Source organism: Eublepharis macularius, chromosome 1 (assembly GCF_028583425.1).
Source record: "Eublepharis macularius isolate TG4126 chromosome 1, MPM_Emac_v1.0, whole genome shotgun sequence".
Lineage (NCBI taxonomy): Eukaryota > Metazoa > Chordata > Lepidosauria > Squamata > Eublepharidae > Eublepharis > Eublepharis macularius.
In genome coordinates, this window is record NC_072790.1 from 253,647,137 (window position 1) to 253,671,170 (window position 24,034).

Sequence of the window (24,034 nt, forward strand, 5' to 3'; positions counted from 1 at the left end):
GCATAATTATAGGATGGGGGAGACTTGTCTTGACAGTAGTATGTGCAAAAAGGATCTCGAGGTCTTAGTAGACCATATACTGAACCTGAGTCAGCAGTGTGATGTGGTAGCTAAAAAGGCAAATGTGGTTTTGGGCTGTATCAACAGAAGCATGGTGTCCAGATCACGAGAAGTGATGGTATCGCTCTACTCTGCTCTGGTTAGACCTCACCTAGAGTATTGTGTTCAGTTTTGGGCACCACAATTTGAGAAGGATATAGACAAGCTGGAGCAAGTCCAGAGGAGGGGAACAAAGATGGGGAGGGGTCTGGAGACCAAATCCTATGAGGAAAGGTTGAAGGAGCTCAGAATGTTTAGCTTGGAGAGGAGATGACTGAGAGGTGATAGGATTAACCATCTCCAAGTACTTGAAGGGCTGCTATATAGAGGATGGCACAGAGTTGTTTTCCGCTGCCCCAGATGGTTGGACCAGAACCAACGGGAGGTGGTGGGCTCTCCTTTGGAGGTTTTTAAGCAGAGGCCAGATGGCCACTTGACAGCAATGCTGATTCTGTGAACCTGGGCAGGTCATGAGAGGGAGGGCAGGAAGGGCTGCATCAGTGCTTAGTTCTCATGGCCCCTTCTTACATGCCCAGGATAGGGCTGATCTCCACTTTAGGGTCAGGTAGCAGTTTTCCTCAGGCCAGTTTGGCTGGGGATCCTGATGGTGTTTTGCCACCTTCTGGGCATGGAGTGTGTGTGTGTGTGTGGGGGGGAAGTATTTGTAAATTTCCTGCATTGTGCAGGGGGTTGGACTAGATGACCCTAGAGGTCCCTTCCAACCCTATGATTCTATGAAGTCACATCGGGATACCTACTTTTACTTCCAAATGCCTGCCGTGCTGAAGTGTCTTCCTCACGGACTGGGTTTTGTTTGCTTTGTTGCACACGTGTCTTCTTGACTATGTGCCTGTGTTGGGGGACACACTGCTCTCTCTATTTAGGAAATATCACAACTCCTTTGTCCACATTAGGAAGGCTTATTATTATTGTTTTATTTGTCATTCATAGTCCGCCTTTCTCACTGAGACTCAAGGCGGATTACACAGTGTGCGATCAGTCCAGTCAGTATCAAGGGTATTTCCATAAACAATGCCAGAGGGTAAAGTTTGCAAAGACATGACATTAGCAAGAATCCAGTAGAGTTGAAGAAATGCTGAAACAGAACATAAGCGATTCTAGGGCTGACCTTCGACCACAGGAAGCTCATAGGAGCTCATATTTAAAACAACTCAGTATCCGAGCTTTGACATTCAACCCAAAGATCCACAACTTTTTTTCCCTTTTAAATCACATACACACAGAGCCTTTGAAATGTGCCTGTTGTGTGAAAAGGCAGCAAAGAGATTCACACGGAGCAACATGCCCCGGAGCCAAGGAAGCGCCTGCCGGGCTTGTGGCAGACCCGGAGCCCCCCACCCCACCCCACCCCTCTGCAAAAGGAAGTCTATTGCAGGGCAAAATAGCAGAGTCCAGTCGAGAGCCACAGCTGCATCTGACGAAGAGAGCTGTGGCTCTCGAAAGCTTATGCTGCAATAAAGTTGGTTAGTCTTCAAGGCGCTTCTGGACTCTTTACTGTTTTGGAGATTAATTGAAACTCTGGCAGAGCTCCAGCCACCACCTGGAGGTTGGCAACTGTAGGAGACGCTGAAAGTTTTCCACTTCGCTTTCACCTTTATGACGGGTGGCCATTTTTTTATACACTGAAAGACTTTTATTTCCAAAATGTCTATTTAAAACACACACACACACACATTTCATGCACGTGTTCGTGTAAGCAAGCCGGGTTTTTTTTACAAAGGGCGGAAAGGCGCGAAGTTCGAGGCGGGCCGCTGATTGGTCGAGACTTCTCTCAGCGGCGGTGCCCGTGGGCGGGGCGAACGGGACAAAGGAAATGACGTCCTCCACCCACCGCCATTTTGCCTCGCCCTGCATTTTGTGTCGCAGGCGCCGTAGCCCGACAAGCGCAGCGGCCTCCGTGAGGCGACAGTCGGTGCCCCGCCTTTGAAGGCCCGCCTGCCCTCCTCAACTTCCGCCCCTCTGCAAAATGGCGGCTCCGCCTAACGTCGGCCTCTGCTAGGTCTCCCCCGTCGCAAACGAAAGGATTGACGGGGCAGCGTTCTTCCGCCCGGCCGTCCGATGGCCGCCCTGGTCCTTGCTTGCCCTCCTTCCGTCATTTCCGGCTGAGCACGGAAGTCCCTTGCGGAAGGCGGGGCGAGCGTGAGGAGGGGGCGGGGTCCCTCTGCGCGCCCCTTCGGCCAAGATGGCGGCCGGGCCCATCTCGGAGAGGAACCAAGGTGAGGAAATGGCGCCCGGCGCGGGCCGGTGGGGCTGGCGCGGCGCCCTCGCTCGGACAGGGCCCGAGAGGGAGAGCGCGGGGGGCTGGCCGCCGTCCCACGGGTGGGGGAGTTCCCCCGGCTCCTCTCAGCCACCCGAGGGGGGGAGGGGCGCCGCTCAGTTTCCACAAGTTTGGAGGGGGGGTCGGGCCGCGGAAGCGCCTCTCGAGCATGCGCACATTGGGCTCGCCTCGTGGGAGCCTCGCTTTGGCGCCTAAAGGGCCCGGCAGGCCGGCGAGCCTGAGCATGTGCAGAGTGCCTCCCTAGGAGCAGGGGCTGGGGACCGGCTGGGCGCCTGCCTGGGTGAACTCCTGCGGAGGGCCTTTTCCCCTCGGAGGGAGAGCCCTTCCCCTGTCTTAAAGGTTGACAGGGGAGAGAAGAGTTTCCATAGTCAGCTGCCCCCTGTTATTTATTTATAGATCCAGAGGAGTTAGCCATGTTAGTCTGTAGTTGCAAAATAGTAGAGAGTCCACTAGCACCTTCAAGACTAACCAACTTCATTGTAGCATAAGCTTCTGAGAACCACAGCTCTGTTCGTCAAAAGGTGCTACTGGTGTAGTGGTTAAGAGTGTGGGGCGGTAATCTGGAGAGCCGGGTTTTGATTCCTCCGCTTGAAACCAACTAGGTGACCTTGGGTCAGTCACAGCTCTCTCAGAGCTCTCTCAGCCTCACCCACCTCACAGGTTGATTGTCCTGATGTTAATAATAACACACTTTGTAAATCGCACAGAGTGTGGCATTAAGTTGTCCTGAACAGCGGTATATAAATCAAATGTTGTTATTATTTATTTCATTTATTGTCCACTTTTCTCACTGAGACTCCAGGTGTATGACACAATCTGAGTCAGTATAGTCAATTAGAAAGCAATTTCAATAAACAGGTTTAGTAGGGTCTACAATGGTGAATTTGCAAAGAGTGAAATCCAGCAGGAATCCAATACAGAGCTGAAGAAATGCTGAAACACAGCACAAGTGAGCCTAAGACATTAAGCAAGACATTAACTACCCCGTGGGTATGTAGAAAAAGCCAGAGTCCAGTAGCACCCAGAATGTGAGTCAAGTGATTAACGAAGCTGAATGACAAAGGCAGGCGTGATTGAATAGGTTGGGCTAGTTAGAGGGGTGGTGGGCTTGGAGAAATCAGCATTGGTAATGAGACAGGAAGCCTAGGTCTCGATTCTGTCCAAGGGTATGCATTGTCTTGAGCTTCTTTATCAGTTGCAATTCAGTCTCTCTAATCTCCCTTTGAAATTCCTCTTCAGGAGAATGGCCACTTTTAGATCAGCAATTGAATGTCCTGGAAGGTTACATATCCCAGTAGGAATATGTAAGCTCTGCTTTCTAATGGCAAGTCCAAATGGGGAAACATTTGCACAACAAGAATCTGAACTCAGGGCAGAATAGCCTCTCTGTTTGGGGTGCCTTGCCCTGCTGCATCCTGGCCTCCTGTGTAAAAAGTGCTTTGGGGGGTGAATTTGAAGGGTTCACCCAGACAGTCTGATATCCAGGCCTCCCAAAGTCCGGGGGCTCTCTGTTGGGCTTAATGATAAATATGTTATGTTTCTGCCTCTCAAAATTCACAGTCTAGGTTTTGCTAGTGGGAGAGGCAACAAATGGAAAGAGGCACAGTTAGGTAGGGATGGGAGAGGAAAGGCAAGAATGTGCGCAGATGTTGTGAGTTCAACTAAAATTGGTTTGCAGTTCTTTGTTTGCTTGCTTGCTTGCTACAATTTATATTCCGCCCTCCCCACACCAGCAGGCTCAGGGCGGATTACATTTCATAGCATTTCAGTAAAACTTAAGAAAAATGTAGAGATGAAGATTATGTGGAAGGGATGGAACTACAAGGGGGGTGCTTACTGAAAATGTTGAGTCTTCAGGAGAAGTTGGAACGCAGGGGTGTGGCACCCCCTCCCAGGTTATCCATCAAAATACCTTGTGTATTGGTTTCTGGAAGTCTTTATAAAGGTGTGCACGAGTCGTCCACTTAGATGGGAGACCACCAAGGTTTCTGCGCAGAGGAAGGCAATGGCAAACCACCTCTGCTCATCCCTTGCTTGGGATGCCCCATGCCATGAGTTGGTTGTGACTCAACCGCCCATTCTCCTTCTTCATCAGAATTGTCAAGGGAGCATAGTATCTGCCCAGATCACAAAGGAGATTTCCCCCCTCTCTCTCTTAGATGCCACTGTCTATGTGGGAGGCCTGGACGAGAAGGTCAGCGAGCCCCTCCTGTGGGAACTCTTCCTCCAGGCAGGTCCTGTCGTCAACACACACATGCCCAAAGACAGAGTTACGGGCCAGCACCAAGGTAAGGTGGTATGTTGGGTTTGCTCTCCTGAGGAATCTTCAGTCCTTTGCTGCCTATTGACTTACAAGACTTCAGATGTCATCTCCCTGCTGTCGCCACCCCCCCCCCCCCGCCCCGGGGAGACACACCAACTTTTAAACAACAGGTTCTAGGAAAAGAGGTTTCAGAAGTGCTGCAAAGGCTTGATATGTTTCATCCATCAAAGGGACCTTCAGAAGCAAGGAGTTCAATTTGAGAAAGTGGGTGCCTATTCAGACTTTGTACAAATGAGGATCTGGCTAATAAACTATTTCCACAAGCTTGGGGTGGGGGTGGCGTTCTTTGCGCACAGCCCTTCTGCTGCAGAGGGGAAATGAAGAATGTCAGGTCTGAGGAAATGCTCCATTGTCCTCCCCCCCCCCACCCGCTCCCGGGAGGGCCTGGTCTTCAGGTTCTTCTCTTAGATGTCCAGATTCCCCTTCTTTGCTCCCCCCCCCATTATAATGAAGTGAACGGTGGAGGGTCCTGGCTGGGCAGTTCTGGCAGAGCCTCTCTTGCTGTTCCCTTTAGAAGGGGAGGTATTAAAGGAGGGCTCTTGGTCGGAGTTGGCACGGTGTTGAGGGACTCTTGGGGCACCTGAGTGCTTGTGGGGTTGGTCCTTGAGTCCCTGCTTTGTTCAAATAAGGGCTCCTGTTGAAAAACGGGCCTTGCTGTGTCCCCGGGTGGGGGGTGTTCTTTGCTGCGTGGTGCTTTTGAGCAGCCCTTACGGTTCTCTGCTTGCAGGTTATGGATTCGTGGAATTCCTTAGCGAGGAGGATGCTGATTATGCTATTAAAATCATGAATATGATCAAACTCTACGGGAAGCCCATCCGGGTCAACAAGGCCTCTGCCCACAACAAGAATCTGGATGTGGGCGCCAACATCTTCATCGGCAACTTGGACCCTGAGATCGATGAGAAACTGCTCTATGACACTTTCAGCGCCTTTGGGGTCATCCTCCAGACTCCCAAGATCATGCGCGACCCGGACACGGGCAACTCCAAGGGCTACGCCTTCATCAACTTTGCCAGCTTTGATGCCTCTGATGCGGCCATCGAGGCCATGAACGGACAGTATCTCTGCAACCGACCCATCACGGTCTCTTACGCTTTCAAGAAAGATTCCAAAGGCGAAAGGCACGGTTCGGCCGCTGAGCGCCTCCTGGCCGCTCAGAACCCCTTGTCCCAGGCAGACCGGCCTCACCAGCTGTTTGCAGATGCACCTCCCCCGCCATCGGTGCCCACTCCAGTTGTTACCACCATGGGCCCTGGGGTCACCCCACCAGGTAAGCCAGCACTGTTTTGGTTTGTTCCTTCGCGAGATCAGGGTGTTGAAATTCTGCACTTTAGCCAGCTTTCTTCTGTTCCTCATGACCTGCTGTGCCTCTCTTTGTGGGTCCATTTTCCCACTACAGTCTTCATTATTAAATTGCAAGGTTTTTAGTGGAATTCATAATGTTGTGTACTGTACAACAGACAGGATCCTGAGTGTTGTATCCTGCTAATCACTTTATTTGACAGACCCTTGTACCCAGCTCATGACTCAAAAGAAAAATTAATAAGCGGCCAGCAGAAGTGTTTGCATAGTGCAGAACTGCCACATAGGATTCCAGGTGTTAATGTACATATTAAAAAACCAAGCTGTTGGTTGACAAATCATTGGGAGCCATTTTTAGTCAACATGGTCACTTTTCCTCATTTGCTGAGTTTGTCTTTATTTTCAAGTGTTACTGTAGTATTTATTAATTAAAATATACCCACTCTCCCTCTTGGCTAAAGGTGGCTTGCAAATTATATTGCCGATCAAAACCGAATAAAATTTAAGAACCCAAATTCTTCCCTCCCCTCCTAGAAGGTGCCTGCTCTCCATAGCCCATCAGAAGCCCTGGCAAGCAAACAAAGGCCGCAGTGCCACCTGCACTCAGAGGCCTCTTCTCCTGTCTGCTGCGGAGTGGGCTCCAGAATGGATAAAGGCCCAGGCTCTGGGCAGTGCCGGGGGGGCACCCTAATTGGGGGGAGAGCCAGCAGAGGGCAGCCTGAAGGCTGTAGGTGGCAGGTGGGAACAAAGGACTTCATTACCAGCACCTTGAACTTGAACTCTGAAGCAACCTGGCAGCCAGTGTAGCTGTTGCAAAATGAGCCGGCACCTGACAATAGTTGTGCCGCTGTATTCCTGACCAGCTATACTTTCTGCGTTTTCTTCCAAGGGCAGCTCAGCGTAGAGCGCATTGCAGTAATCTAACACAAACCACCGAAGGGCTGCTCCCTTAACACCAGTGGATGAGAATAGAAGGGTCAGCAGTGTCAAAGGCCACTGATAGATATAACAGTATTTATGTCTCCAGGGAACTTGCAAAATATAATAAAAACATAAAAAATAAAGGTGATAATTAAAACCCAGCCTGTGCATAAAAAACATACATTTTAATCTGCACAGTAGTTTAACAGTTTTCGGGCTAAAAGTCTTTAAAATAACATTGAAAAGATCAACTCTTTAATTAAAAGTTGGGTAAACAGAAAGATTTGGGTCCAGCACTTAAGAAACGAGTGTAGGCGCCCCGTGAGCCTCTAGGGGAAGAGCATAGTCATAGGTAAGCTTCCTCTGCTGACCAAGCCCTGTCCCTGGTTGTCACCTGCCTTATCCCTGAGAGTGGGGGCGTGGAGAGCAGGGCTTGTCAGGCAGGGAGGACAGTATGGAAGTGGCAGGCCTTCACGTACCCCTCAAGCCATTGAGGGCATTCAAGGAAAGACCCAGAGGAGTTAGCCGTGTTAGTCAGTAGTCGCAAAATAGTAAAGAGTCCGGTAGCTCCTTTATGGCTAACCAACTTTATTGTAGCATAAGCTCTTGCAAAGCACAGCTGTCTTGCATGCGTCTGATGAAGGAAGCTGTGGTTCTTGAAAGCTTATGCTACAATAAAGTTGGTTAGCCTTAAAGGAGCTACTGGACTCTTTACTATTTAAGGAGAGACCCAGCACTTTGTATTGTGCCTGGAAACAAGCAGTCAGTCAGTGCAGATCTGTCAGGTCAGGCATGGCACGATCCCTGGGTCCGGCACCTGACAAGAACCCGGCTGCTGCAGTTTGAACCGGCTGACATTTCCAGGCTGTCCTCAGAGGCCGCCCCGTGTAGAGCGCATTACAGTAATCCTGACTTGTATGTGATCAGAGCATGGATCACCGTGGCTAGATCATGCTTTTTGAGAAACGACTGTAGCTGGTGTATCAGCCAAAGTTTCTAAAAGGCACCACGTTCTAGGATCTAGCAGCAGCACCAAGCTATGAGCCTGCTCCCTCACGGAACCTCCCCCACCAGTACAGGTGGACTCCGGCCAGCTTTCTCATTGACCAATAGTATCTCAGTCTTGTCTGATTATTAGGCCTCATCCATCCCATTACTTTCTTGCGACATCTATCAAGAACTTTCTCAGACCCACTTTACTCATCTGATAAAGAGAAATAGAGCAACATGTCATCCACACACTGGTGATGGATTAAGTCCCTTGATGATTTCTCCCAGTGGTTTCCTGGAGATGTTAAACAGCATGAGGGACAAGATGGAACTCTGCAGGACCCCGTAGCACCAATGCCACAAGAATGAGCCGTGGCCTTCTAGCGTCACCCTCTAGAATGGGCTGTTCCATTAAGATCGGAACCCCAGTGGTTATGGGAGAGTCCTTTCTCCCAGTGAGGCATTAATGGCTTTCCCCAGGGGGTCCCATGCGTTTTCCTAACATGATTTTGAAAAAGATGGGGCAGGCACAGGTAGGTGTCTCACTCCCAAGGATTCTGTTCGCTTCCCAATGCAAAATCCACAACAATAGGACGAGCAGGTGCTTCTGAAACCCCAGGTCCCAGAACTACTGTCAACTTGCCCTCCGAGCCAGAACGAATAAGAGAGGTGCGTGGGGGCAAAAAAAAAAAAATCCCAGCTAGGGACCAAAGTAACATCACGGACAGGGTTAGACTTCGGTGTTTCCAAGTCGTGGACTGTTCTAAACAAGGGATCTGACAGAAGGGTGCGGGTGAAGAAAGCCACCCACAGGCCTGCCGATGGGCTCTGTGATGGGTTTTGCCTGATCCGTTCTGAGCCTTCTGCTGGTGTTGCTCGCGTCTTGCAAGCTGCTTCGTACCCCTCAGCTGCTCGGTCAAGGGTGAAGGGGGCGGCCTGTCAGAGCACGGAGGAGGACACCGAAGGGCAGCCCTGCTCGCGGGCGCATCATGGATGCCCATCGTTCCTTGGCGCCACAGGCGACTCCGCAGCGTTACCAGGAAGGCTCTCGGAATCCCCCAGCTCCATCCACTCCTCTCCAAGGGCGGACCGTCCAGGTTGGTCCTCTGCTCCTGCAGGGAGGAAGCGGGCAGCTCACCTGTGCCTTCAGAAGGCAGAGATCCGGCCACGACAAGGCCAGACCTCCAGCCCCCTAATCAGGTCACTGGCGAGCTGTTCAGGGGTGGGCGGAAGGGCCAGCGCATGTCCCCTTTTTTTCATGCGCTGGGCCCATAGCTGCCATGGGGACAGTGAAGTCCTAAGCCTGACCCAACATGGCAGCCTAGGCAGGTGTGTCCAGTTCCTCAAGGCCAATCGTCCGTGAGGTCCTCGTCTCTGACTCTGAGAGCACCTCTGTCAGCTCAGCGGGGAACTGTGCTGGCCCTCTAGGTGGATGGTAGGCGAGCAGGCTTGTTATGCACAAACTTGTGCCTTGGGTGTCCCTCTCACCAATCACAATAAGAGACACACACACCACGGAGTCCTGTAGAATGAAGCAATATATGATTGTTTAATTTAAACAATGGAGGAGCCCATTTTCACAGGAGTAGGTGGTCTCCTTGTGTCCGGAGCTCATCAAAATTACAATAGAAATACAGGCAATTAATACTTTCAGATAATCATAACAATATTACAGTAGTCTAATATTTGATATCTTATTGGCTCGTAACATAACTAGGGTCAGTTCTGATTTGAAGATGCACAATTCTGGGCTGGCCCCTCCATTTGGGGGAATTCCAGTCTTCACAGTTTTTTTTCCTCTGCCCTCATTTTGGAAGGACACTGTCTAACCTTTTACCTACTTTCTTCTGGGCATAATACTTTCAAGGGCGCCAATGAGTCTCAATCTGGTGGATAGGAAGGGATGTTTTCCTATCGTGCCCTTTTCCACAGTTTCTTCTCAGCTTTAAGGAAGATAATACCACAGGTGGCCAAAACCAGCTTGCTGCGTCAAATCGGTTTTCTACAAAAGGCTCTCTGGTACTGATTTCTATTGGAATCTATAGAACAATATAACATATAATATAAGTGCAGCCCTAAAAGCAGTATATCAGTTCTTACAGAGTTTCAAGTCTTCTTGTTTCAAGTGTCAAATTCTTACAGGTTACATTGCAAGTACTACTTTGGCTCCTGAGCATAGAAAAAGTGCAAAGCATGTAATACTGAAAAAGCATAGGTTTAGTATATAAAAATAAGTATATAAAAACCCTCCAAATCTATGTCCATCAGGCTGAAGGGGGCACAGTCGCAGCTGGCACCTCTCTGCACTGATAGAAAAGGACTTGCAGAAAGGAATTGCTATTCTGCTCCCCCCCCCCCCCCACTCCCAGTTCGTGGTTGGCGAAGGACCTTATGCTTAGCCAGAGCCAGTCATGCCAAACTGGCATCAGATTTGTCCAGCCAGGGTTTCAGTGCAAGTTCTTCATGCAACAGGCCACATATCACAGAGATCTTATTTTTCACAGTTCTGACATTGCACAACAGGAGGGTCAGATCAGATCCACGTTTTCTTGGGATGGGTCAGAGATGAGGCGTGCAGTGAAGCACCATCCCGCCTTTCTGCGCCAGCCCCCTCTTCCCATCGCCCCACCTTCCCACCCCCTGTGCGCCACCTTGATCCGAAAGGAAGACGCAGACGCAAGGGAAGGCAGCCAGTACGCCAGACCCCTGAAACGACTGCTTCCGAGGATGAGTCTCCTACCACGCAGTTCCCAGCACTGAACCGACAGTGGGTTCGGCCAGCCGCCAGAGGAATGAAAACCCTCAACAGAAGGGGGTGGAGGTGGCTGCAGCCAGAGCTGGGTCTGTGTGCTCCTGCAGCTTCAGGCAGGAACACACTCCACAGAGGCCACTCATCCTGTCTTTAGCCGAGCTCTCTTCCCTGTTACAGTAAACATGCATAACATTAGGGAAGACGTTTCCTTTCCAACTGTAGTTTTTCTTTACAAAATTGTAAGTTAGCTTGCTTCCTCAGTGTCTCAACGTTCTGCTTTTCCCTTTCTAGGCATACCACCGCCTGGATCCTTCCCTCCACCCGTGCCTCCTCCAGGAGCCATGCCCCCAGGAATGCCTCCGGCCATGCCGCCTCCACCCATGCCCCCGGGTGCTGGTGCCCCTGGGCCCCCTGCTGGAGCTGCTCCAGGCGGGGCACATCCTCCTCACCCGCACCCTTTCCCTCCTGGGGGGATGCATCCAGGTATGTCTCCTCAGTTCATGTTGCTGCAAGTGAATGGCTTGGCTAAAGAGCAGGGCAAGCTGACCCCTGCCCCAGTGTGCTGCTCCAGGGCTTCTGCATATTCCGAATCTTCGTTGCTGCTAGTAGCCTACCTAGTCAAAAAAACGCTGCCATTTCAGAGGTAGAGGTTGGGTACCACGGAAGGGTCAGAGATGGGCATGCGGACAGCAGCACACTGGCCCACCTGTGAAGAGAGTGATGTATGCCACATGCAGCTGGGCCAAGGGGAAGAGCAGATGGCGGCCCTTGGAATTCCAGTATAAGGGCGCTTGCCGATTGACTTCCCTACCACCTGCTATGGGGGACTGTTTGGTGTAGTGGTTAAGAGTGCGGGACTCTAATCTGGAGAGCCGGGTTTGATTCCCCACTCCTCCACTTGAAGCCAGCTGGGTGACCTTGGCTCAGTCACAGCCTCTCAGAGCTCTCTCAGCCCTCCCTACCTCACAGGGTCATGAGGATAATAGTAACACACTTTGAAAAGCACGTTGAGTGGGCGTTAATTTGTTCTGAAGGGCGGTATATAAATCTGTTGTAGTTGTTGTTCCTGAGTGGCGGCTCCTTCCTCAGGGCAGATCTGATAAAAAGCCCACGGGCCATTCCCACGTTGTGTTCTCTTTCCAGGAATGCCTCAGATGCAAGTTCATCACGGGATGCCGGGGATGGGCCCGCATCATCCAGGGCCGCCGGGGGCAGGAGGTCAGCCACCCCCCCGCCCACCTCCAGGCATGCCCCACCCTGGCCCACCTCCGATGGGCATGCCTCCCAGGGGGCCTCACTTTGGATCTCCCATGGGTAAGTGGGGCACGGCTCGTGGAAATAAAAATTTTCTTCCGTCTTTGGGTCAGTGCATTAAAACCACTAGGCGGAACTCCCTGTTCTTACTGGATGCCTGTTGGGTCTTTTCTTATTCAAGGTCACCCCCCCCCCTCCCGAAATTGTTCATTCTACCCCCAAGAATGGTGGTAAATTCTACATGGTCTAAAATGGTCTAAATTCCTTTTTTAAAATGCCCAGTGAAGAGCGGCTCCTCCGGCCACCACCACCTTTACTGCCATCTGACCTCCCTCCTCCTGCCGGGCAGGATCTTGCAGTTCCGTCTCTTCAGCCCGGGCCCGTCTCTAGAGAGAGCACAAACTGCCAAGAAGCTGCGAGTGGGAGCCCTGGTTCTGCTTGCTCCGGTGCTTGCGCGCAGCAGCGGGTCAGCCCCAGCGTACCCCAGTGGCCGGCGGGTTTCAGCACTTGAGCAGTTGGGGCCCGAAGGAAAGAGGCAGGAGGAGAGCAGCGATTTAAGTCGAAATGAGCGCCCCCAAATCAAGACTTGCCTCTCACACGAGAGTGGCTGTTGTGGGGCATAAGGTCCTTTCTGACTTCCCGCCTGTTGAGACTGTTGTCTAAAGTCTGTGCCTTTTCTTCCCCCAGGTCACCCAGGGCCCATGCCCCCTCATGGGATGCGGGGACCACCTCCCTTGATGCCTCCCCACGGGTACAACGGCCCCCCTCGCCCTCCTCCGTATGGCTACCAGCGGATCCCTCTGCCCCCTCGCCCTGCCCAAAGACCCATGGTGCCTCCCCGAGGGCCCATGCGGGGGCCCCTGCCCCCGTAAACGGAAGGACATCACGGGCCAGCCTCAAGGAGTCCCTTGTGGTAGCGGGTCCTCCAGTCTCCACTTCCTTTGTTTCTCCTCTTTGGACCAACATTCCTGCTGCGAACCAGAGCGTTGCTTCCTGTCGCGCCTCCCTACGTTCTGCCATCTCCTTTGGCAGCGGATTTTGCTCATACTTTTTTTTTAACTCCATTGTCACCTAGAAGATGAAAAGGTTTTTAATTCTTTTAAATAGCTGTAGTAGTACTCTTTGTGAAACCCGGAGCAGAAACACCGTTTGCAAATAAAAGTTTGGGAAGATTCTCCTTGGGTGGGGTTTTGTTTCCCCTGCGAATAGGCTGGCCCTGAGGAAGTCTCTTCTGCCTCTCGTGACCCCCCTTACGGATCTGTTGGGCTCCCTCGCATCAGCAGCCGTGTGCCAGGAGCGGCGCACAAGAGCCCCCCTGGGTGTAACCAAGCTTCAACTTGTCAGGAGAAAGATGGATCTCTCTCTGGGGAAGCCGAAAGCAGTTAGTCTTTAGACCTGTCAAACAGATAAGTTCTTTGAACCAGCTGTTTTTCAGTACATTTATTTATATAGGGTTCAGTATTGCTTTGCAACTCCTTATCAAAACACACAGACTCCAATCTAGAGTTTATTTCACTTTATTGAAAATATACCCTAGTTTTTTAATGAAGCAAGCAATCAAAATATAAATGGCTATTAATATGAATCCTATAACAATAGAACATAGAAAGGCAGTAAGAAATAAGTTCACTAACATTTCTTAATAAATCCTAAGTTTAACATTGCTCAAAGTTTCCATGAAATACATAGGTAGAAATAGGTTCTCACCTAGATTCTCCCAAGAGATCTCTTCCATCAGTACCCTGCTTATTCTTTCTGTGTTTGCAATTATATACCTCATCATATGCAAATATTTAGGGTCTATTCACATGATAGCACAAACAAATATTGATTGGTTTGACACTTCACTGAATATTCATAATTTCATTGTACAGCCTTCCAATTAGTTAAAAAATTATGTCATTGTCTGATCTGCAAGAGAATACTATAAATCTCTGACAAGTGTCAAGAAAAGTTAAGTTGGGCGATCACCATTGGTTGAATTTCTGATAGAGGAACATCAATCTCGGTAGAGTCCACTATTTTAATTAATTGTCAAAGGATGAGAGCACACCTGCTGAATTACCTTACACATAGAAAAAATACACTGAAAGTTCATGCAAAGTTTTAAAGTTCATCTAGAGAGTACAGAAGCTAGGCCCAGTATTGTTCAGTATTGATTATTGGCATATGATTTTAATCTATATTGGCATAACGTGGGGCTGTGACCTCTGCGGGCTCAGTAGTTTGCGCAGGGTGTGGATGTGGGCATCTGAAAACATGGCCGTTAATCCTCTCCCTCCACCCCCCCCCAGGATAGCTGTCTTAATTTTTAACAATCAACAAATCAACAGCCTTGGGCTGGATGCCACAGGTCCCTTCTGCTCCCAATGCCTCGGCTTTCCCCTGGTGCCAGGAGCCTTTCTGTGCTGCATGGAAAGGCGGCTTCTTGTCCCCGGGGAAAGCACTGCCGTTCATTAGCAGATCAGGTGTGCAGGATCCAACCCCTTGTAGTTGCTGAAAGACTAACTGGTTTGTGGCGGGAACTTCTAATGAGGTCTTTGTGTAGATGGCACTAAAGTAACGAGTTCCCTGCCACAGATTCCCCCCACCCCCAATATGTCCACGTTACCATGTACTGACGCTGGCGGTTCCTTCCCACTGCTGGCCGAGTCCTCGGGCTCAATCCCGTCCCCTCGAGTGAGCTGCCCCACAGAGAAGCCCTGCCTCTTGGAACGGGGAATGCTGGAAGGGAGCGCTGTTGCTTCCTTCCCCTCTCCCCAGGTGGGTTCCACACCCAGGCCCAGGCCCAGAAGAAGGGACATGGCTGGGCAGCAGTCGGCGGCGTCTCTGCCCGTCTCCCGTGGACCGCCTGGCCAGGAGCTCAGGGTCCAGTGCAGCTCTCAGGGTCTTGGGGCTGTACTGGCCTCCCCGCTGCACCTGCTGAGGTCGCTGGCTCCTGCAGAGGGGGGAGGCCGTTCCCCTCCGCTACAGCTGGGAAGGAGCCACATCGAGGAGGAGAGACCACACCCCTGGGTCTCTGGGTGGTGCCCTCTGGGGAGCAAGTGCAGAATTCAGGTCCGGTGTCCTCTTGAAGGCTTCTTGCAAGAGGCTGTGGTGGGAGCATGCGAGACACTCCAGCCAGGCATGGGTCAAGCCCTCCTTTTTTCCCGAGTGGGAAGGGCTGGCCCTGCCTTCCTAGACTGGATCAGGGCGACTGTGCAGTTTGCCTGGAGCCCAGGGGGACTGGTCCCCTGACCGCAGCCTTCTGCCCTGCCTCTCCTGCCCTCGGACAGCAGGGAAGAGTCAGCAGGCAGAGCATCTCTTGTTGGTGGGGCATCCGTGCCGTCTCACATGGCAAGGAGGAGCTGTTGTGGGTGCTGTGCTCGTCTCTCCCTGCACACACACAGTTCCACTCCCAAAGGGCTTGCAGCAAACTATAAAAGGTAGACTGCTCCAGAGCCCGGGTTAGTCTTACAAAGTCACAAAGCGTGAACTCACAAGCCGCCGCAGCAACACAAGGGTCAGCCAGGCAGCCCAGGTCTCACATCCAGCAAGGTATGCAGGGGGAATGTTTTTGCTTGGCTCCTTTTGGTGGCAAGTTGGGCGATCGTGGGGGGGGGGGAGGAGCCCATAGCAGCCGTGGTGACCGCTTCTGATGGACCCCAAGGAAGCTCTTCCCCTGTGCCCAGATGGAGCCTGGAGCATGGCCTCCTTGGTGGTCTCGGAGCAGAGCTGCCACAGCTCAGGGAATCTCCATACAGGAAACGGGTTGGTCTAAGACCTGGGGGGCCCGGGTTCAATCCTGACTCTGCCCTGGGCCCGTCCCTTCAGCCTGAGCCACCTGCCAGGCGGGTTGCAAGGGTGTCCGCAGGAGGGGGGGCTGCTTCCCTGGGCTGCTGGGGGGAAGGGCAGGATGAAAACATGCTGAGTAAGTAAACCATGATGAGCAGCGCAGCCCTTGGAATCGAGGAGCCAGGCTCTTGTCTGTCCCTCGTGCAACGTCAAGTCACAACGAGCACCTGTTGTCTTAATTCCAGGTAACCAAGGAGACTGCTCCCCCCCCCAATTACACGGTCATCTGATGCGGCTGGAAAGCGCCCAGGGTTTGACTGTCGATGCTTGGGGAGGGGGCTGAGCTCCTCCTGCGAAGCTGGGCATAGAAACCTGGCGGTTGGTTTGTAAGCTCTTGCCAGAAAGGCGTTTCTTGAAGCTTTGCTTTTTTGAACAGGGTCTGGTATGGAGCGGGTCTGTGCGCTTGTGCACATGAGCCAACGTAGTCGGTGACTTGTGGGTGTGTCAAAGCCGGCACAGAATCCTTTCTTGGCCAGCATGCGCTTTGAAGGGGGGGTCCTTGATGTCATTCTGGGCCTAACCACGTCAATGTTGGTTGTGAAGCTGGAGTGCCCCTTGTGAATTTATTGCAGGAAGGATAAAAAGGCAAAGGCCCTCTTCTCTCTGTAGCTGTTGGTGGGGAGGAGCTGGAAATTTTGTGCATGAGGATGTGGACTTCTTTGTGAAAAAACTGCACCTTTATTCACAGGCTTCGTGCCTAACTAAAGCATTCAGTGTGAACACAGGGGAAACTGATAATGAAGGCAGTGTTTTTTCAAAGAGGGTTTGGAAAAGTAACACCTCTTGTGACATGATTGGGATTAGATGGTGCGCATGCACATACAAATCTTGGGTTCTGTTCTCTTCTTTAAAAAAAAAAGCTATCAGCAGTGGCTGAACATAGCCTAGCTCAAACAGGGCACAGTATCTTATTCCAGGACACCAAAATACTGGACAACACATCCAACTACTTTGTCAGACTGCACAGGGAAGCCATTGAAATTCACAAGCATAAGCAAAACTTCAACAGGAAAGAAGAAACCTTAAGAATGAACAGAGCATGGTTTCCAGTTCTGAAAAACACCAGGCTAACAAAACATTCTATCCCCGACAATAGCCCTGCAGAGAAGATTAGCACATCAAGTACCAATCCATATGCAAAAAAACCTCCTCAGGATACAGTGAAGCCTCCCGCCATTAGCATTCCACACCCTGGGAAACTCTTACAGGATGACTCAGCTCAACCCCACCCCTCCTGAGTAGATACAAATGACCTACATCTTTTCCACACTGTGACACTGAGATATCTCTGTCTCTTGGTGCTACACCTCTGAAGATGCCAGCCACAGCTGCTGGCGAAACGTCAGGAACTACAATGCCAAGACCACGGCAATACAGCCCGGAAAACCCACAACAACCATCGTTCTCTGGCCGTGAAAGCCTTCGACAATACATCGACAATACAAAAAGCTATCTCATTTGTTGACGTGAGAGAAGTCAGCTCTTCTTACATGGAAAAGAAAGGCCAATTGTGTGTGGCGGGGGCGGGGGGGGAGCATGATTGATGCAATAGACTTGGAGGCCCTGCCCTGTTCCTTCTGATTGGCCCCAGGAGGTCAGAAACCCCACGGCCATCTCACATCTCTGCTCGGTGACTTCACCCCTTCCCCTCTCCACTTCCCAGTTACAAAGTGGGTAACCACCTACTGCCACAACTGACTCTGAAAGTATCTCCTTTAAAGTGGAGTCACACCTCTAGTGCTCTGTGCCTGCATGGCTATTGAGAGGCTCTGCCTAGTTGCCGTGCCTCCTGCAACACTCGTAAAAGTGAGCATAGGAGAAATCACAACTTCGCAATTTCAAGCTATCCAGAGATGGTGGGGTTACCAGTTGCCCCTCCCTGTTACCGCACTTCGGATCTCAAACTGGTGTGGCACGTTTTCAGAGACCCCGCTTAAAGCATTTAAAACAAGATGAATGAATGAATGAAAGAATGAATGAATGAATGAATGAACGAACGAATGAAAAAAGACTACACATAGTTCATGCATTTCAGACTGAGCAAGGGAACAACGAAAAGGGGAAAACGTGCAGTCCTCTGTCCCTAGACTGGATGCTTCCTAAAAGATGTTTGTACAGGACCGGCAAGCTTTACTTCGAGTTGCAGTGAAGTGACTTTACTGGGAGCTGCTCTGAAGTTCTTCTTTATCCTAGATCTCCTGGGTGGCTCTTCTTTTTCCCTACTGTGTGGTCAAGATGAAGACCCCAGATAAAAGCTTCGTCGATCCTGGCGGCTCGTGCCTGTCAAAAGAGCAGCCCGGAATGGAAGAGGAGCTTTTCCTCTGGCCCTCCTGAGTTTAAACAGTCTCCCTTGGTGAGTCTGTCCCATGTGGATCTTCCAGCCCCAAGAGGAAGATCTTTCTTTCGATCTACTTGGCTCTTAGCAAGGCTGGGTCTGTGAGTATCCCCAAGCTCTTGACCTGCACTGCCAATGCCAACTCCATTCCATCCACAACCCCTTTGCGTCTGTCAGCCTTCCAGCATTACCTCTGGATGCAGTTTCAGATCATTCGGCAAAGCAATCGGATATGCTGAGCCTGGAGAAAAGAAGACTAAGGAGGGAGGCACGTGATCGTGCCGCAGGGAAGAGGGCAAAAGACTTCTTGCTCTGGAGGGTATGACTGAATAGTTTTTAGTTACAGGAAGGGAGGTTTGGGTTGACATTAAGAAAAACTTCCTAACCTTACAAGCAGTCCAATAATGGAGCCGCTACCAGTGAAATAGTAAAGAGTCCAGTAGCACCTTTAAGACTAGCCAACTTTACTGTAGCATAAGCTTTCGAGAATCACAGTTCTCTTCGTCAGATGCCTGATACAGAGACTGGTCAAATACAGAAGAGGAGGAGAGAGAAGAGGCAATTTGGGGGGGGGGGGGTGCAACCAATACATTCCTTTGCTAGTAAATGTAAACATCTCCTTTTGGTGTGGGGATCAGTTGGCTTCAAAGGAGTTTGCCCTGTTAGTTTGTAGCAGCCAAACAGCGAGACCATCCAATTCAGTTCTCTTTGTCAGATGCATCTGACGGGGAGAGCTGTGGTTATCGAAGGCTTATACTGCATTGGAATTGGATGGTCTAGCTGTTTGGCTGCTACAAACTAACACGGCAAACTCCTTTGAAGCCAACTGATCCCCACACCAAAAGGAGATGTTTACATTTACTAGCAAAGGAATGTTTTGGTTGCTCCCTCCCTCTCCCCCCCTAATTGCATCTTCTCTCTCCTCCCCCCCCCCTCTTCTATGTTTGACCAGTCTCTGTTCCATGCATCAGATGAAGAGAACTTGATTCTCGAAAGCTTATGCTACAATAAAATTGGTTAGTCTTAAAGGTGTTACTGGACTCTTTTTGATTTTGCTACCACAGACTAACACGGCTAACTCCTCTGCATCTATGATGATACGTTGGATGGGTTTGAGCTGGGAACTATAGGTGACAACCAGTGGTGTTCTGTTGTTAGTTCCTTTAGGTTTGTCCTGGAGCAGGCTGTTTCTGGGCCCTGTCGATTTGTTTCCTCACCTCATTTGGGGCTACAGTACCAACATCAGTGTTCTACAGCCCATGCTGGAAAACGATGCCTGTCTCTCACGAGAGAGAGGAGAGTCCAGAGTCCCATTTTTACAGAAGGGAAGTGATGGACGGGCGCTCTAGGTGGGGGAAGGGGGGAATGTGAGGGTGGCCATCGCTAACTCAGCATCTGTCTTAGCAAAAGGAGTCTCCCGCCCATCATGTCCTTTCTGGTTCTTTCTCAACTAATGTTTCCTCCATTTGAGCCAGTGGCGTCCTGTCCTTTGCCTCGGTGAAACTGGAAGGTGGCGGGTTTAGTTGCTGTTACTTCAGCCAGACATGTTGGGGAAGTGACTGCCTTTAGAATTGACCCTCCATTCTTTCAGTTTTTTCCAGAAAGATTAGTTTTGCATACCAGTATCAAGTTTCTGCCAAAAGTGGTATCTAAATTTCATCTTCAGCAGAAAGTTACATGCCTGTGTTCTTCCCTTCTCCTGCCTCTATTGTAGAGTGTACACTACACAAATTGGACCTTACAAGGGCTTAATTGTATTATTATTTTTATTTACTGTTTACTATTTTTACTATTGTATTACTATTATTGTATGTATTGGTTATTACATACAAAGCTCTTCACGGCCTTGCCCTGACATACCTACGGGACTGCCTCCCTCCCTATGTCCCCCCATGGTAGCTTTGCTCATCCGAACAGGGTCTCTTGCAGGTGCCAGCCTGCACATGGGTGAAATCAACAGCAGCCCGTACATGGGCCTTCTCTGTAGTGGCTCCTCCCTGCGGAATGGTCTGCCTGAGGAGGTCAGGAGAGCCCCCACACTCCTGGCTTTCCACAAAGGATGCAAAACCTAATTATTCAAAGAAGGCTTTTCACTCAAAAGGGAGGGCTGTATTGTAAGTTAGGGACTGTAGACTTCACCACTATGTTGCCTTACATATTATCTGTTGCTTTAAATATGTACTCCTATGTACTACCTGTACTTTGTTGTCTAATGTCAGTCCTACAATTGATTATGTCCTGTTTCAGTATTTCTTCTACTTTGTATTGGATTCTTGCTAATGCTCTGTCTCTGTAAACTTGTATTTATCTACCCTATGGCATTGTTTATGGAAATGTCCGTGATACTGTATGGAAATGTACTTGATACTGATGGTACTAATCTCATACTGTGTAATCTGCCTTGAGTCTCAGTGAGAAAGGCGGACTATAAATGACATAAACAAACACTTCAACAGAACATCTAAATCATTGTATGTCTATTCTGGTCAACGGGAAAGACCGCCTGCTTCTTCTCAGACCCTGTCCAGGTGGATTGTTTCAGCCATCAAATTCTGTTACTGGAAAGCCAGAGTTTGTTACAAGGGCAGGCATTTCCATACAACGTCAAGGACATTTCCATAAACAATGTCATAAGGTAGATGAATACAAGTTTACAGAGACAGAGCATTAGCAAGGATCCAATATGGGGTTGAAAGATTGCTGAAACAGGACATAAGCCGTTCTAGGACTGACATTAGACAACATGAAGCACAAGCAGTATATACCAGTACCTATTCAAAGCAACAGATAATACGTAAGGCAACATAATGGTGGAGCCCATGGTTCCCAACTCATTGGTGAAACATCCGAGACCCCCTCCCTACAATACTGCCCTCCTATTAGTGAAACATTTAAGACCCCTTCCCTACAATACTGACCTCCTATCTGAGTAAAAAAGCCTTTTTGAATAATTTGGTTTTGCATTGTTTGGGGAAAGCCAAGAGCGTGGGGGCTCTCCTGACCTCCTCAGGCAGGCTGTTCTATAGGGTAGGGGCCACTACAGAGAAGGCTGGCACCTGCAAGAGACCCTGTTCGAATGAGTGAAGCTGCCATGGAGGGACATAAGGAGGGAGGCGGTCCTGTAGGTACGCTGGGCCAAGGCCATGAAGAGCTTTGTATGTAATAACCAGTACCTTGAAATGAGCATGGTAGCTGACGGGTAGCTAGTGGGGTGCCTGTAGGATGGGAGTGATGTTCAAGCTCCTGCTAACAGTCGAGCTGCAGCATTTTGCACCAATTGGAGCCTCCTAGTTAACTTAGATGGGAGACCAACATATAGTGCATTACAATAGTCAAGTTTTGATGTTGTTATAGCATAGATCCAGGTGGCCAGGTCAGTTGTGTCAAGATAAGCCATCTTCCAGGCTAGAGTGAGATTGTAGAAAACACTTTTTGCAGCTGCCTTAACTTGTTTTTCTAGTAGTAGCGCTGGATCCAGTATAACTCCTAGGCTCTTAACCGACTCTACGAGGGTCAGACAAACTCCATCGAAAGTGGGGAGTGCAATGTCAGTGTCCATTTTTAATAAAAGCACATTCCACTAGAGCTCTGACTTCTTCAGCAGCGTTCCTCCGTGGAGTTCCTTTGCGGAATGTCTGTCAAGCGGCCACATAGTCCTCAGTCCCAGTGTGTGCCTGCGCAGAAGATACTTGACGAACAACCATTACAGGTAGGTGCAACCCTGTTACCCAGTGGCTGGAACATCTTCCCTCATCAGTCAAGGCAAAAGTGTCTAAAACCGGGTGAACAAATTCGACTGGCATGGGAGGAGAGAGCAGTCTTTGTTTTGCTCCTGCTAGAGGGCAAGGAGTTGTGCAGACTGCAGAGAGCCCCAGTTTAGAGCTCTCCGGAGCAGGCAGTGAGCCCGAGGTGGCCTTTTCTCTGCTGTTCTGAGTTGCCCAGCTCTGGAGCTGGGCCCACTAACCAAGCCCCCTGTTTGGTGGATGAAAAGGTCCCACTGGCTGGATGTAGCCCCCCCCCCCCGGGCTTAATTTCCCCAACTCTGGGATAGAGAAAATAGGAGAGCAGAAGCATCTTTGCCTGCCCAATGCCAGCCTGTGATTCTGTGATGAAGGCACAAGTGTAGTTTGGGAGATCCTAGCTGTGCTTTTTAATACGTTCTTCTCAGAACTAAAGTCTCGCGGTCTTTGCTTTGACCGTCAAGCCATCTGCGCAAACTTTCCACTGTCTTTCTGCTGGCTGGTTCACCTTCCAGCTCTGCTCTCCCCTTCCTCCTTTAAGGGCCACCCTTTCTCACTTTTGGCCAAGGCCCTTTTAAAGAACCTGCTGTCAAGTTTGAGCATCCAGAGACAGTGGAAGCCGTGTCTTTCCCTCTGTGGTCAGCCACTGTAGCCGCTCTCCTGTGCTCAAAACGAAGGCGGGGAGGGAATACAGCTCATCCACGGGCCAGCCTGTGGCACCTGCCACCTTCAGTTGAAAGGATTCTGGATAGCAGAGCTGGGAAAGTCCTTTACCTGCTATTGGCTCAGTATGAGGAAGTTTCTAATGCAGGCATAAAAATAACCAATAACATTTGCAAATATATATATTTGTTAAAATATATTTTGTATTTTATTTATTCACGTCATTTATAGTCCGCCTTTCTCACTGAGTCAAGACGGATTACACAGTGTGAGATTAGTACAGTCAGTGTCAAAGACATTTCCATAAACAAGGCCCTAGGGTAAATAAACCAAGACGGGTAGCCGTATTTGTCTGTGGCAGGAGAAAATAGTAAGAGTCCAGTAGCACTTGTAAGACTAACAAAATTTGTGGTAGGGTGTGAGCTTTTGTGAGTATCTGAAGAAGCGAGCTAATACCTTACTACAAATTTTGTTAGTCTTATAGGTGCTACTGGACTTTTGTTCTTTTCTGCTGCTATAGGGTAAATAAGTACAAGTTTACAAAGACATAGTATTAGCAAGAATCCAATACAGAGTTGAAGAAATGCTGAAACAGAACATGAGCATTTCTAGGGCTGACATTTGACCACATGAAGCACAAGTAGGTCATAGGAGCACGCATTTAAAGCAGCAGATAGTATGTAAGGCAACATAGTGGTGAGGTCTGTGGTCCCTAACTCATTAGCAAAGCATCTGAGACCCCCTCCCTACAATACAGCCCTCCTGAGTGAAAAGCCTTTTTGAATAATTTGGTTTTGCATCCTTTGTGGAAAACGAGGAGAATGGAGGCTTTCCTGACCTGAGGCAGGCTGTTCCACAGGGTATGGGGCCACCACAGAGAAAGCCCGTGTACAGGCTGCTGTTGATTTCGCCCATGTGCAGGGTGGTTGTGTGCCTTATGACTGCAGCTGTCCCCTCGGAGGCCAACTAATGCTGAAAAGTAACTATTAAAACCTAAAGCAAGAAAAAAATACAAGAGCCCTGAACAGCTGCAGCATCGACAGACAGCAGGACACATTCAGTCCCCTGGGGAAATGAACTTACCTGGTGGGAGAGAATTCCCAAGTCTTGATTAGGAGGCCAGCTTTCTGCCCCTGCTGAATGTCTGCCTGACCTGCTGCCTCAGTTTCCCCACCTTCCGCTCCCCCCCCCCCCCCCGAAGCCCTTTTGCTCTGCAATTTGCCGGAGCTGCTGATCTTGCTTGTCTCAATTGTCTTGCTTGGTGAAAGCCAGCCGCTCAGCTCCATCAGCGGCTCTGCGTGGTGCGCTCTGTTTGGAGGACTCTAAATAGCGCACAACAAAACCTCTGCGAAGGAGCTGCCGACAGCACAATTAGAGGCTGCAATTTACACCCATTTGCCGTATGCTTCACTTTAATTTAACAGCCCTCGCCAAGTGACGTGCTAAGGCCTGCTGTCGCAAGACAGGGACACATGTTTACAGGTTTGGAGGGGGAAAGGTAGAATACAAAAAGAGAGTGTGT

At 50.0% G+C, this 24,034-nt stretch overlaps 1 protein-coding gene across 1 annotated transcript; it reads left to right on the forward strand.

Annotated features, from left to right (window-relative positions):
• The first annotated feature begins 2,080 nt into the window (after positions 1–2,080).
• On the forward strand, positions 2,081–13,114 carry SF3B4 (splicing factor 3b subunit 4). The gene is made up of 6 exons (XM_054978583.1): positions 2,081–2,336; positions 4,558–4,686; positions 5,449–5,991; positions 10,978–11,169; positions 11,830–12,000; positions 12,628–13,114. The coding sequence occupies exons 1-6, from the start codon at positions 2,303–2,305 to the stop codon at positions 12,810–12,812; spliced, it is 1,254 nt and encodes a 417-aa protein (XP_054834558.1). The 5' UTR covers positions 2,081–2,302; the 3' UTR covers positions 12,813–13,114.
• Positions 13,115–24,034: the final 10,920 nt, after the last annotated feature.